Below are 15,533 nucleotides of genomic sequence, written 5' to 3' on the forward strand. Positions count from 1 at the left end.
ACTGTTTAAAAAAAAATTAAAAAAAAATCAATTGCTCAATTCCTGGTATATACTTTTGTTAAGTATATACAAACAAGACAAAATTGGCTTTACTGAGCAAACTGCTCTCTAAATTATTGAAACTATTTTGCCGTTGTTTTTCTCTTTGAAGAAGAGAGCAATAACAATTGTGTCAACTACCCAATGTATCTAGCTCATCTCTGATACAGAAATAGCAATGCACTGCATCAAAACAAGCCTCCTGACCTATACATTTCCACAGTCCAGAAAAAAAATGCAGTTCCAAGAAGAAGCTTCTTCACATAAACAGATGTTTGGCTGTTTTCTTCTTTACTTGGTTTCAAAAAGAAGAAACCCAGCAAAGGTAGAGAAACGTTGGTGGTCCCCATGGAGGGCTCCATTTCCCATTCGCAGCCAAACTTCATCTCCCTTGGCAAGCTTCAGCACAGCGCTGTTTCCTGAGGTGTCCGCCTTCCCTTTTGATTCATAGCTGAGGATGAACATTTTAACAAGTCAGTTTTTCTTTGTCAGCAATGATCAAAGAAACAATTAAAAAAAAGTTAATCCAAGAAAGCACATTAAGGCTTGCCAATATTGAAATTTTGGAGGCTTGCTTATTCATTTATTTATTTTGCATTTGATCTCTAAATCAAACATTGCACCTTATCTAATTTCATCATTTCTTTCTAAATTTCTGAAATTCTGAAGTTTTAAATTATGTATTTTTCCTGCATACAGGTTATGAGTTTACTATTTAAAATAAACTTATGCTTACTCTTTGCAACCCTCTGATTTTCTTAGATGATCTCTCTTTTTGTGTGATTCATCACAGTCAAATTTAAATGCCTCAAGATCAGAAGTTTCATGTGAGCTGGATCCCTGTACTTCTTGCACAGGCAGCAGGCAGACAGGGTACTCAAATCACCTTGAGGTCTTTTGTTGAAATACAGATGCGTTTAATGTGGGCTAACCCAACTATTCCTTTGATTGTCGGTTCTCTTTCCCCCACATTTTGCCTTTTCTAGTACCAGTGCTTTAGGGGGAAATAATAGGGTGCTTTTTGTTTTGCAGAGAAGATCTGCTGGGAATGAAGTACAAGGGGAGAAGGATGCAGGAACATAGCCTCAAGTTGTGCCAGGGGAGTTTTAGTTTGGATATCAGAAAACACTTCTTTACAAGCACTGGAATAGATTCCCCAGGGAAGTGGTTGTGTCACCATCCCTGGATGTGTTTAAAAAGCATTTGGATGTGGTGCTCAGGGACATGATTTAGTGGTAGGCTGTTAGTTAGGGTAGTATGGTTAGGCTGTGCTTGGACTTGATGATCTTTAAGGTCTTTTCCAACCTGAACAATTCTATGATTCTGAGTACCCTTTTGTTGTGCCTCTGTTACTGGCCATTGAAGAAATCTAGACAGCTTAAATAAAGCTGCTCTCATTGTAAGTGCCTAAAATACGTTCTGCTGAATCTAAGCTTTTGTGTATGCTTTATCAGGTTTCAGAGATAAACTGGATTTTGTCTCCAGACTTCTTACTGATATTAATCAAATAACATTTTTTCAAACACTTTTTTTGCACATGTCCACTTGGCAATAAGCTTCTTGACCTGGTCGATATAGAAGATATTAAGTTAAAAGTGAATCTTGTTCTTCATGAATCTGCAAGAAATATATACAGCTCAGAAATTTATTGTTCAAATTGTGTTAATGTTAACAAAGCCAGTAAATGGAACACCCTTTCTTCTTACTTATCTTCACTACTGCTCTACACCTTTAAAGTAAAATGCTTTCCCTTAACCTTCCATGAGACTATTTTTAGTTGCTGAACATTTCATTATACCCTTTCACTGACAGAAAAAAAGAAAAAAGAAAAAAAAAAAAAGAGGGTGAAGATATATTTTGGCAAGATGATAGCATTCTACCAGTAGACTCCAATCCTGACTTGCAGTGAGAATTCATTTCCCCTCAGCAATGAGGAACTTCTGATTAAGGATCATTTTCCAGCCTTGTCTCAGGGACAGATGCTATGTAAATTTGCAAGTTGAGGAGGGCAAAATGTAATACTTTTCCTTAGTTGGTTATTTCACCCTATGAAATTTCTTCAAAAAAAAAGTTTGTGTTTTGAAATGTGAGCATATAGTCACATCGATGCAAATGTTTTTTGCTAAGAAAATGTCATAGTCGTCTACTTACCTATATAAGCTGAATACTGTGTTGCCATTATGCATCAGGTACACATACACTTCCTCCACATCTTCATGTTTCATCATATTGAAGGTGAAGAAATACACCCCTGAAATGATTACCAAAGTGTTTTCTTCATAGAGGGAAGTAGCCACTCTACAGACTACTTCTTCTTGCTTAGGAAAAAAAAACAACAGCTGAGGTCAAAATTACTTCAGCTTTTTCAGTGGGCATTTTGCTTCTGCTTGCAGTGAAACCAAAACCTGGTTCATTTTTATTCTGCATGTGTTGGGAGTTAAGCCATGTCCTGTTCCAGAGAAATGACTTCACATAAACACAGCTGGACTGCCCATCTCTTCCATCTGATTGAAAGTGAAATTTCCCAAAGGCTGAAGTGGTTTTCCTTTCCCATTCTTTTCCTTGTTTTCATGCTCCTGCCTACTCCTAAACGGGCTCAGCCTTGGAGGCCATCAGATAGCCAGCACGCCACCAGGACCACTCAGGGCATGAGCAATTGTAACAGCACTCGCTGCTGCTCTCCTAGTTGTAATGCATCCTGCGCAATGCACTACTTTTTCTGCTTGCACAGCAGGTCCCTCTCCATCATCATTCTGAGCTCTTTCATTTCTGAAAGGTACCAACAACGTTACCAGTGCAGCCCTGTTATGTACCACAAGCTTTACAAAATGCCTGCAGGAGGGAGGCCTACCTTCTTTTTCTTGAACTGTAGTTTTGTAGCATCGACCCTACAATGGGGAGCTTGGAGCATGCATCAAAGTTGTTGAACAGGTCAAAGTTTATTAATCTGCACACATATTTTTGAGTGATTCTTTGTGGAGCTAGGAGTTGTATTGAATGATCCTTATGGGTCCCTTCCAACTCAGGTTTTTATGGTTCTGTATATTAACCTCAAAAGAAAGCAGATGGGAGGAAAATCACCTATGCCCCTAAGTGCCAGTAAGACAAGTGACACAGCAAGCTTGGAGGGCCTGACTTCCATTAAATGTTACGTGCCATAACTGTAAGTAGATGAATAGAAGGGTGAGAAAGGCCAGATGGAGGAAGATGTTCTTAGTCTTCACTTACACGTACTATTGTCCCTTCTCCATCTCCTCTTGATGACTGGCAAGCCTTCTGTTGACTTACTCAGTTTCCAGTTTCATTTTCCTGAAAACAGGTGGTAATCATTTTCCAGAGTGAGTCTGATCTTGTGCTAACTCATTACTGTTTTCTCACTGTTACTGACCACACTTTTCCCCAGAGGTCTGAGAATTGCAATCTTTTGTTTGGCAAATACTCACCATTCACTGGAGCACCAAATCTCCCAGTCATTACGTCAAAGAAATTCCCAACATTAGTTTCAACACTACTGAAGATGATCCCACTGTTCTGGTTGCTGAAGTGAGTAGCCATGGAAGCCATGAATGCAACCTGGAAAAATGTACTTCTTAGTCAGTCATTCATTAAATGTACATGTGTCGAGGAATCACTTACATTATTTTTTCCTGGATTTGCAGTCTGTTTATTTTCCTGACAGAGATGTTCTTCTAGGGCCTGTTCCAAGGCCATTAAATTCCAGTAACAAAACTCCCATTGAAGGAAGCTAGAAGAGTGCTAGCCTTCTTAGATTCAATTGAACTATTCATGACTGTAAAGGTAAATGTATGGGCAAGTGTTTGCAGGGCAGAACCTTAGTTTTAGATTTTATTTCCTTTCAAGTCTCTCTAGAATGATGCAATAATCAACTGGTATGGTGTATTAGATAAATGTGAATTAATTGGTTTTTATATGCTCCCAAATGTACTTAGGCTGGATATTGCTTTAAATGGAACAGGTTAAATAAACAATCTTGGTAGAATCCATACACGATTGTTACTTGCTAACTACCTTCAGAGATAAATTAGGTATTTTTATTAGAAATCTTCTAGAAATTCAGTGGCTGGGATTCAATAATCAGCACTTTTCCTCTCTTGCCCCATATTCCTCAGTCATAACAGAGAATGGTAAGAAGAAATTGAGAACTGTGGTTGTGGCATGAGTGGTTCTCATTTTGCAGGGAGGTATATTGGCTGTGAATTTTTTTCTTAGGAAGCATTGCAAAACCTTCCACATTGGACAATTCAAATTACCTCAATAAGATACCAAGGAACAACCCATGTGTTGTATAGGTGGGGCAGAAGGTTGTCTCTTTTGTCAGTCTATAATCCCCCCATCTGATTGTCAGTAGAAAGAGTACAGGCAGAATTGCAGCATCTGCGTGCTAGAAAGTCACATGGTGACTGAACAGACACTTTATTCCTCTCTCTTAATTTCTCTGAAGAAAAGTTAGAAGAAGAGAGTTCAATTACAGTTGCTAAGTGCTCCCTACAATAACCAGTTTTTAATGAGATTCCAGATAAACAGTTATTTAAAAACAAAAACAAAACAAAACAAACAACAACAACAACAACAAAAAACAACACCCAAAACTTCTTTTGATTTCAAATCCAAATGAGAAGTGAGGCGAAATCAGACACCAGTTGTGATCCAACAATGGAAATCATTAGCCATTTTCTCAGAAATTTAAGGACCTCCAGGTGTGAGCTGAAAGCTTGGGCTGATTTTCTTTATCCTTACACAGGTACATTTTCTCTGACAGTAAACGGTTACATTCTTGCTTCTCAGCCAGGTTCACATCAAAGTTCATTCTATGTTAAAGCAAAGCAGCTGTAATGGCCATTAGATGGAATTTATTACTCTTTGTTCAGATTCCATTTCATTCTCTCTCTAACCCCAAGGTACTTTCCTGGGCTGATCAGAACAGCTGAAAAAAATGTAATTTCTCTGTGTCTCATTTTGACACGGAGTCTTTCAAAATAACTCTGTACTTAAACGGGTATTGTATTCAGAAGTTTTTTTACTCTTCCTCTTCTCTCTCCAAAGTTCTTAAGTATGATGTTAACAAGAAATTATGTACTCTATTGTATAAAGAATTTTTAAGCACATCTATCAAAGAGTGAATAACCTTTACCTTAAAATATCTACTGCAATCTGAGCCTTTGTTATTCAAGCCATTTCATTATTCAGCTTATGACTAAATCACTACCATTTTCTTATATAAGAAAAAATAGGTAGCTCATCTTAATATCGCAAAAAGATCTATGTTGAACATAATTGCAACAAATATGTTTTCCAAGATATTCAGCTATAATGTTAATTCCACTTGCTTTTTAAAGATTGCTAAGATAATTATGCTTTATTATAAATGTCTATTAGTTTTGGAAACTCTTTTCATTTTCACTATTTTGTTCTATAAATTATCCCATCTTTGTGCAACCTAGGGCTGAGAATTCAAGCATAAATAACACCAAAAATCTGAAGTCATTTTCCCACATTGCACAGGTTGGTTATACCAGTGATTCTGCTGTTAATTTGCATAATCTTAATGAGGATGTAAAACAGATATGAATGACTTTTATTTGGAAAAACACATTTCAGTTAAAACTTTTTCAAGTAGATTTTCAAGTAGATCAGAACTTCAGTTTTGCCCAAAGTCAGAGGGTTTATATGTAGAATTAATTTTTCTGTAAATTTGCTTTATCCCAATTTTATACCTTCAGAGGTGAACAGAGTTTGGGGATATGAATCAGCTCAAGACTAAAACACTTCCATTTGAGTATGTACATGTGAGCAAGGATGTAAACTGTCTTGTAATTACTGGAGATTTTATCTATAGGCTCCTTAAGTCTGAAGACCCACATGCCCAAAAACAGCAATGATTGTTAGATGAAGTTGAGTTGTTCTTCTAGTCCCCAATAATTATAAAAGGAGTTTAGATGCTCCCTGCATAAGTAGGTTCCTTAATCTGGATCTAAGTCCAACCATAATCAGTGGCTCACACAAATGCATCTAGAGCCATATGAAGTGCTCTAGGACTCCCCCACGTGAGACTGGTTGATCTGACGTAAGACCTACAGAAGCCACCACAGTGGCAGCTGGAGACTCTAATCCTAAGGCCTTTCCACACACCTAAATCTTGCCTTTAGTACCTATACCACTCCACAGACATACTCAAGTCTACTGCTACTGCTGATGGACTGATCACATATCGTTACACTGTTGTGTACAGTGCGGACAACTCTTAAAATCCATTTTCAGCTGTAAGCAAGGATCTTAGATATCCAAGTTTCATTCACTTTTGCTTGCCTTAAGAGCAGGATTAGGATCATAGAATCATAGAATTATCAAGGTTGGACAAGATATCCAAGGTCATTTAGTCCAACCATCCTCCTACCACCAGTATTTCCCCAATAAACCGTGTCTAAATGTTTCTTGAACACTTCCAGGGATGGTGACTGAAATACCTCTCTGGGCAGCCCACCACTCTTAGAGAAGAAATCTTTCCTGATATACAACATGAACCTCCCCAGGTGCAACTTGAGGCCATTCACTCTAGTCCTGTCACTAGTTACTTGGGGGAAGAAGCTGACCCCCCCACCTCATCACAACCTCCTTTCAACTAGTTGTAAAGAGCTATGAGTTCTCTCCTGAGTTTTCTGCAGACTAGACAATCCCAATCACATCATCATGACTCTGGTGTACTGCAGATACATGTATGTGAGCTCTCCACCACCTCCCACATTCCTGGTAGAATGAATAAACTCTAATCTAAAAGCTAGAAGACTAGGTAAAAAAAAAAAAAAGCTCAATGGTGTTTTTCAAAACAAGAGGGCTCTATTTCGAGTTCAAAGGTTTTGACCCAATATTTGTATGATTTGGATACATATACTCTGTGAGTCTCACAAGGCCTAACTGACTTAAGGAGCATGAGTGTAAGTAACACCCTTGCTCTTTTCTCTAGGAAGCACAGAGCTATGTAATTTAATGGGGCTTAATAGAAAAATGTTCATCCTTATTATTCATCTTTAATTACCCAGATACTGGCTTACTGGTGTAAAAGGGAGCCATATTTCCTGCTGTTACTTTGATGAATTCTTAGTCTAAAATGGTAAACTCTGCTGATTTTCTTTTCCAGGAAGATCTGGTGGAGCATATCTGTCAATCACGACAAATGCTATGTCTGCCTTTCATTGTGTTCTCCACTGCAGCAAATGTGAGACAGATGTTTTGTACCTGTAGCTCTGGAGGGATCCCAGGGTAACCCTTCTCGCCTTTGGGTCCGTGATGGCCACGCTCTCCCCTTGGTCCCATATCTCCTTTGTCTCCTTTCTCACCTTTGGCTCCTTCCTGGCCAGTTGCTCCATTATTGCCATTGTTTCCATGATTTCCTTGAAAGAAATAGACCTTCCTGTATAACTTCAGTCATTTCATGCATTATAACAGATACAGTATCAGGGTCCTTTTTTAGCAGTTTGCAACACATGCACTTTTCAGTACCATTGGATAAAGATGAGCATTTTCCAGAAGGATGTACACTGATGTTTAAGAGTTAACCACCATGTTATCTTGTTATTGCTCTACTAACTGCAGATGTCTCAGGTCAGTTGCCATACAGGGAAGATGTCCAAGGAGGAGACCTCAGAGGATACGAGACTTGGGTAAAGTGAAGGCCGCTGTTTGCTGACATATCAGGTAGTCTGCATTTTCAGTTTTACTTTTCTTGTAAAAATATTTCCTATTAATTCAAGGTGACTAGGATAGGATAAGATAATTTTGAAAAACATTTTGCTGTCCTTAAAACTTTAAAACTGAAGGTAACACTTGCAGTGTGTAACTTTCAACTATTAAAGCTAAAAACCGGCCCATCCGTGCCAAAAATTGGAGGAGCTGTGTTCTTCGTGTGCTGGTTGGCTTTAACAGGTTGGTTTCTTGTTCCTAGGCTTGAAGACAATGTTACAGTGAAGTTTTTTTGAGAGGGCTCCTTATAGGGGTCATTACAACAAATGCATTTCTGCATCTGCTGTATTACTTCTTCTTGTTTACTGAAGAAATTACTGACCAAGGGTCTGCGCATCTGACAAATTTTTAAAATTGGTCAAGATAACAGAGTAATTATTATGCCTGCTTAAAGCAAGAGCTTGATCTTTCATTTAATTATTCAGAGGATTAATTAGTGTCATCAGTGATCTACCTGAATTTAAATTATATTCTTTGTCACTCTGCTTGTTTTCTAATTAGTCACTTTAGTTTTGAATTTTCAAGAATGGTGTTGTCAAGAATGGTGTTGTCAAGAATGGAGCAAGTCTGAGTAAATGATTCTTCGAAGTTTTTGTATTAGGAAAATGACTTCAAATAAAATGTCTGAATGACAGAAGAATAGAAGAAATTTTTGTTTGGGAAATCAGTAACTCCTAAAAATTACAAGATTGATCCTTTGTCTAACAAGAAAACTACTTCTCTAACAGCTCAGAACAGAAGTATACAAACCATACTTGATTCAGTCAAGAGAAAAACAGCTGTTGCCCTTCACCTCAAGTGTGCAGTGATTGCAAATACAGCAGTTGAAGAAAACGGAGAAATTCCAAACTGCAGAGGGATGCCATGGGCCATACAATTCTGGCATCCTCTGATAATAAGAGAATGTGTCTGAGCTACACATTCATATGAGGAAAAGGCAAAGGTGGACTAGGCTGTGTCTCAGTATTTCAGCTGGCAGCCTTGAAAGTGTGGGTAGATACAAAATCGTGTGTGGCTTCTAAGTCTGCTTTGAACTGATACAAAACACGTAAGAGGTTTCACCATTAGTTTCATTAACATTATCTATCTGCTTTAGGGATGGTAATTTTCAAATCCCTATCCCCCAGTAGCTTCTGTAATGAACATAGACCAACATACAGCTTTTTCCTTTCTATGGGCCCTTCTTTTTTTCTGGGTGAAACTATAAATTCCTATTCTGTACCATGTTCTTCTGTGTGCATATTTTGCCTTAAAAAATTACTTTTTATTATGGAAAAATAAAACAAGCGAGAAAGAAAGGAAGAAATTTCAATGAAAGAATAGTATGTGTGTCTCTATAGAAATTTGGCTAGCAGTATGCCCGATGAAAACATCTCCTGAATGCAGCACAAAATAGCGTTACAGGATATTCAGAGTGAAAACAATAATCAATTCCAGGAAATAAATTGTTCCAGCTTTAATGGAAGCTTCATGCTGCTTTAAAGAGAAAGAATAATTTGGGCTAGAAATGCAATGAGATTGCTTTCAACACGAATTTGTGAAAACTGAATTTTATTATCAAATATTTTTTCACTAGAAAAATCTTAAGAGTCTAATTGAAAACCTTTGTCCCCTCAGGAAATTTTAGAAAAGCTTGCTTCCAAATCCATTTTGTGATGCTGATTTGGATCATTCTGTAGTACTTCACTTACCCTGAAATTTATAGCCTAAAATTAGGCTGCTCAAAAATAATTAAAGTGCATCTTTACCTGGCATCCCAGGGGGTCCAGGAGGTCCTGGAGGCCCTTGGTAGAGTCGAACTCCAAAGTCACCACGGCAGCAGGAGCTACAGTCTGGATTCTGCGGTCCAGTCTGGGGGGGCTAAGGGCACAAAAGTAAGCTTTAAATAACTCATTCATGGAGTAAATTGATCATGTACATGTCAGACACAGGCTCTTCATTATGTAGATTCTGCATATATGCTGATTTTTCAAAATGCTTATCTGGACTGAAATCTGCTATGCTTGGGTTCTCTCCAAAAATGTTATTTTCAAAAGATTTAAGGGGGGAAAAAAGTTCTGTCACGCAATGGGGGTTTTGAAAATAAAATAATACCAAGTAATGAAAGCTAGATTAATATTCCAGTTAGGCATCAATACTACTTTTTGCTGATCCCACATTTCAGCTGACCTTTATTGACAAACAAATTTATGTTCATCTACCACAATAGGCAACAAGTGGTAGGAAAAAAGGGACTTCAGTTGGCCATCAACTATGATCCTCCGCTAAGCATTAAGGAAATTGGGTGAGAATGCTAGAAAGACATTAAAAATACACAACTCAGTCTTGTGTATTTGCCAGGTATTTAAGTTGGGGAACCTAAAGAATTACCAAGCTATGAGACAAAAGTTTGAACTGACCATAACACCTGGCACTTGGCACTTGATTATTAGCAGTTGTGGATGGTTATCTCTAATAGTTTGCATGATAAAAGTAATACAGTAGTATAAATAAACTAATAGGTTAAATATATACAGCTCAGTTTCTGTAACAGTAGTTTGATAATAGCTTTATTTCAGTACTCTTAAATTGCATCCTACTATATTTGTTTCTATGGAGTCTCGTTCAATCCTGGTTAGTTTTCATTGTAGTGATTTAGTGGTCACAAAGCTTCTGATGGCTTAACTGAGGCAGATGTCCTGGATTTTATTTTATTTTTCTATATCTTCATTCTTCATGTTTTGTTGCTTTTTCTTAAAAATTCTTTGCTACTATCCAGAGTCACAAATGTGCGGTTCTTAAATTCTGGAGGGCAGTAATTCCAACTGCACCTTTTCTCTCAGCATTCTACAATTTGTCTTCCTTTTCACTTCCTTTACTTTCTTTCCATTCCATTCCTCTTTATCATCATCTAATGACTTGCTTAATGCAGATCTATTGGTTTAACAGCAAATTAGCCTCTGGTGAGATGAGAACTGCCAAATGATCATACAGATATGCTGTATTTCTGCCCTCGATGCACCAGCTGGATTTGAAATATTGAAGTTTTATGCCCATGTTTTGAAAGCATTTAAGAAACCCCCCTGAATTCATACTCTCAAAATTCATTAATTTCAAGAGGCTTTAAAATTTATGTCACTGATACAGAAAATACCTTTCATGCCACCAAATATTGCTTGCCACAGACATGTGCCCTCCACAGCTGGAACCACTGACAGTGGAGCTTTCATGGGATTAAAGGCTAATCTGACAGCTCAGCAAATAAATATACTCATTATTCACAGACTTATAGAAAAGTTAATAATTGCAGTGGACAAAAGGGCTTTGGATTTATATAATGTTGGTCAACTCTTTGCTTTTTCTCTTTTATTCTGGGTAAAGTCTATGCTGTATGAGAAAAATGAGTTCTACCTATTTGACTGTTTGTTCCTGGAGAGCCTGTATGTCTTCTAGCTTTAATGAAGAATAGAACAGATAATCACCAGGCACACTGATCAAACATTTCTGAATATGAGAGAAGTGACTGCTTTCAGCTCATTTTCAGTCCTCGAAGTGTAGTTAGGAGGATGGGAGCTGTGCAAACATTTTGCACTATCAGATAAAGTGTTTGGCTGAAGCAAAGTCTTCAGCTTTTTCTTTGATAGTGCTTGATATTCAAGTTAAATGAAAAAGCCAACCATTTAGACATCTGCCAAGTGCAAATAAGTGTGATCAGCCTAGAAATACCCAAATAGTTACAACTGTGTCTTATTGCTATGTGAAATCACTACTCCCCAAAATGAAATATATGTGTCAGAAAGCCTCACTTTAGGCATGCGAGTGTCTCTGTGCAGGTAAGATTTGTTACTTTACACAGTTCACTGAAATCCTGACCAAATGGTAGTAGGTTACCAGCATTGTTGTTGTAAAATAGACAATAGTGCTGGTCATAGCCAAAGCCTGTTTTGACATAATCTCTCCAAAAACTCAACAGGTAATTACGTGTGCAGGAAGGCAATCCTGCCAGCTTGATTATACTGGAGCAGTCCCACAGGCTTATAAATAAATACTTATGCAAGCCATAAAGAAGTACTGATTTATTAACTTTACTAATTCTTTGACTAGGAGGAAAAAAATGTTCACAATCAGCTGCCAAGAACAATGAATTTTGAGGATACTTTTTAAATCTCTGAAATCAGAGAACTAAATGAAAACTACAGTAAAAAGAAAAGCCTGTGCCTAATGTAAAAGTACACTCAAGTGGGACATAGAGATTAATTATAGCTTACTTGCCAAAGGTGTCCTATGCAGCCATTTCCACATAAATTTTATAGCACAATGAATCTTTAGCATTGCTTTCAGAACATAAATATGATTTAGGGGCTTTTGAAATGTATCTGCTACATCACTAGCCTAAAACAGATAGAAGACTGGAAACAGTGATAGCGAGGATATTTGTTGATTTTCCTATAATTTTGTATGTAGAAGGCAGCTTTAGGCAGCAGATGGTTTATAGAATTCCCTTAATTTAAACTTATGAACTGATCATAATTGGAGATTTAGTTCTTTTTACTTCCTGATTAATTTTATGGGTCTCTGTTATGCTATCTAAGATAATGCAGAAGACAAGTAATGTGCACCCACTGCTCTTGGCTCCTGTTCCGAATACATAATAGCATGTTTGTGTGGGCACCAGAGCTCTCTGTGCTACTTCTCTCGCAATGAGACAAGAAAAACATCAGCATCTGAGGCAAAACACCAGTATCTTGTATAGTACCTGAATGTTTTCAAGGAGCACTCTCAAAAAGGAGAAATGTCTCTCCATTCATTGGGTTCTCACGTTTCAGAAAAGCGTATTATATTTTTCATAAATTACTGGAAGTACAGAAACTGGTTTCTTAAGCAAATGCAATTGTTTCAGTGCCACAGCATGGAGCAGGATCTTTACTATACTTTAGCAAGAATTCTCCAGCCACAGCTAGGATAATCAAGAAAGTAGGGACTTAGAAGTGAAACCTTTGATTTCACTGATCGGTGTTTCCAGCAGCTGCCAAACAGCTCATGGAGAACGGAGAGGTTTGACATTAGAATATGTCCTTTCCATCTTTCTTCCTCCTCTGCCTGGAAGCCCCTGGAGTCTCGAGATTGAAAATACCTATTGCATCAGACACTCCATGATGGATTAGCCCTGTCACACATCTGTTAGTGCTCCATTTCATTTCAGTAAGCCAAAAATTTCATCATTTCTCCAGCAAAGATTGCTTCCTAGAGAGGAGACTGGCAAGTAAGTGATTGCCATCAGCTGTGCTCAGACTTGCTGGGCTCAATTTTAATGTCACAGTTTCTTCTAGCAGCAGACAACTTCACACAGACACTAAACTCCGGTAAGAGAGACACATGCACCCAGAAGCAGTGGAATCTACTGTGATAGAGAATTTTACCTTTAAAAAAATCATTATATTGCATTAACTCTTGCATTATCTGATATTTTGTTGGCAGCTGTCTTTAAATACCAGCAACATAGGGTCTATAGTATGCAAGTGTACAATTCTCTGTGCACTTAAGACAAACACACACACATGCTAACTGACTCATTGTACAACATACCCAACTGATTACATTATTTGTATGCTGCAAATGTCATTCAACATACCAACAGTCAAGTATCTATCTTGCCAATTGCACTAGAAGAACATAAAATTCTTGTGCAGGAAATATGAAATGCAACTACAAAATTTAAAGACAAGGCATATAGTGGTGTATTAAACTCATGCCCATACTCTGGTGTGTTTCAGTCATTTAAGCATAAAACGGGGTTAAAATCGAATCTCCTGTCTGCTTATCATGAAGCAGATTGAGGAGTAGGTTGTTATTCAACACTTCTCTGTATGTCTATGACTTTTGGAATTCAAAATATCATGGTTTGATCTAAAAGAATTTTAAATCACAAATGACAAAAAGTGAACTGTACAGGACCAAACATTTGTATCAGTAATAAGAACAAAACACTCACGTTATTTCTAAAAAATACCAATCAACAGAATTTTTTTGAGTAGCATTTTGTTGTACTAGAAAAAGCTTCTGCCCTTCAGATTTATTTTTTTTAATGTAGATTGCAGTATTTATGTATAATCAAACTATTCAGTTTGCTGTAAGCCGATGACTGTAATATCAAAATTGCCATGTAAAAAGGCATTAAAAACACCCCCCGGTTTAAAAAGCAGATGCTGCGGTTGATTTTAAAAGTTTCATTCAAATCCAAATCTTTTTAAGTTGTTATATGCAATTACTAAAGCTACTCAGATCTCAGACACAAGTACCTGTGGGTTTTTTTCAAGCATTCCTTCAGAATTGTAATTCTGACTATTCAGAGTTTTGTTATGTTTGTCTCAATATATGATATATATGATTTTCAAGTAAACTCATTCTCTGTTAGTTGAATCTTTGTAAATATCTCTAGAAATTCTTTATTTTTCCTCCAAAGCCAAATCAGTTGATTGATTCTGAAGCTTTAATATATTAAGCAAGTAACAACTTGAAATGGTTAAGAGGCTTTATCTGACAGTACGTGATTCCAACATATCAAAGTTTCAGCCAAAGAGGGCTTCTATCTGTGTTATTACCATCATCCCCAAATATGCTGTCGACTCTCCTAGATCATTTAAAAGTTGTATTAAGCAACCCAGCAGAATACAGACCATTATACAGCTGTAATAAAATTCATTTCATAAATATATTATTAGTAATCTTAGGAAAAAAAATACTCATTAGCTGTAAAGTTATCTTTAGAAGATTAATTCAGAGTACCTGGACTCTATCTGAGGTAGTCAGTTCTACATCATCTACCTCTGGTCTCAGAACATTTTGGTCTGTAGAAGAGCTATTAGCAACAGTCCACTCTATAAGTTGACTCCGCTGTTTCAAAATTTCCCTGCTTCTGGAACCTTTGTGGCCAGTCTGGTGGTGACTTTGCAATACTTTGGCCACTGGTTTATAAGATCTTCTGCTCACCTCCATGTATTCATCTTGACACAGGCAAAATGGAAGAAAAAATAAAGCCAGCAGATGCCAACTGATGAAATCCTTCTCTGCCATGTTATTCAAAATAATTTCTCAGGAGTCCAGCAAAAGTCTTGCAGAAGGAGAGTTTCTGTGCTGCACCAGGAGTTCTGTAGTCCTTTCAGCTATCCCACTCGTAAGCCTGGCACTGAGACCAGTACCAGGTTTTATACTGTTGTGCGTAATAAATAAAACTGAAAATGCCAAAGTGACAGGATACTTCATCCAAAATCAGTCATGCTCCTTTAAACAAACCAGGCATTATTCACCACTTCACCACCACAAGGAAAATTGATTTGTATGCTGGAAATGGCCACAGCATTTAACGGACTCCCATGGTTCCTATTTGGGGGCATTAAAAAATGTAGCACCTTTTCTTTGGCATGTTTCTGTTTAAGTGTGAAAAAATGTGATGGAAATGGAGAGCATGTGGCTAATGTTTTATGTTCCCTGATTAGACATGGAAAAGCTGTGAATTCACACTCTAAAATGTCTTTTGGACACAGTCACCTTCCTCATTTGCCAGGAAATTCACACACACAACTGCGTCAGCCCAGTCTGAAAAATCCTTCCAAGAGCAATTAGGAAACAAAAGCACAAGAGGAGCTTTTGCATATGATTCTGACCCAGTGGCTGTTTCTGACTATGCTTTTCATTCACTAAAAGAAAAATATTGAATTTCTGTCAATTGGCCAATGGTGGAAGTAGAGTGGGTAAGT

At 37.5% G+C, this 15,533-nt stretch overlaps 1 protein-coding gene across 2 annotated transcripts; it reads right to left on the reverse strand.

Moving 5' to 3' along the window:
- Nucleotides 1-6: 6 nt before the first annotated feature.
- Nucleotides 7-15,001, reverse strand: C1QTNF3 (C1q and TNF related 3). 2 transcript variants are annotated; one of them, XM_010725320.3, is made up of 6 exons: nucleotides 14,563-15,001; nucleotides 9,546-9,657; nucleotides 7,294-7,448; nucleotides 3,483-3,612; nucleotides 2,191-2,290; nucleotides 7-490 (listed from the first exon to the last, which is right to left on the reverse strand). In XM_010725320.3, the coding sequence occupies exons 1-6, from the start codon at nucleotides 14,848-14,850 to the stop codon at nucleotides 331-333; spliced, it is 945 nt and encodes a 314-aa protein (XP_010723622.1). In that variant the 5' UTR covers nucleotides 14,851-15,001; the 3' UTR covers nucleotides 7-330. The 2 variants fall into 2 exon arrangements, with proteins under 2 accessions (XP_010723622.1, XP_010723623.1); XM_010725321.3 differs by having other exon boundaries at nucleotides 14,767-14,971.
- Nucleotides 15,002-15,533: the final 532 nt, after the last annotated feature.

Source organism: Meleagris gallopavo, chromosome Z (genome assembly GCF_000146605.3).
Source record: "Meleagris gallopavo isolate NT-WF06-2002-E0010 breed Aviagen turkey brand Nicholas breeding stock chromosome Z, Turkey_5.1, whole genome shotgun sequence".
NCBI classification, from domain to species: Eukaryota; Metazoa; Chordata; class Aves; order Galliformes; family Phasianidae; genus Meleagris; species Meleagris gallopavo.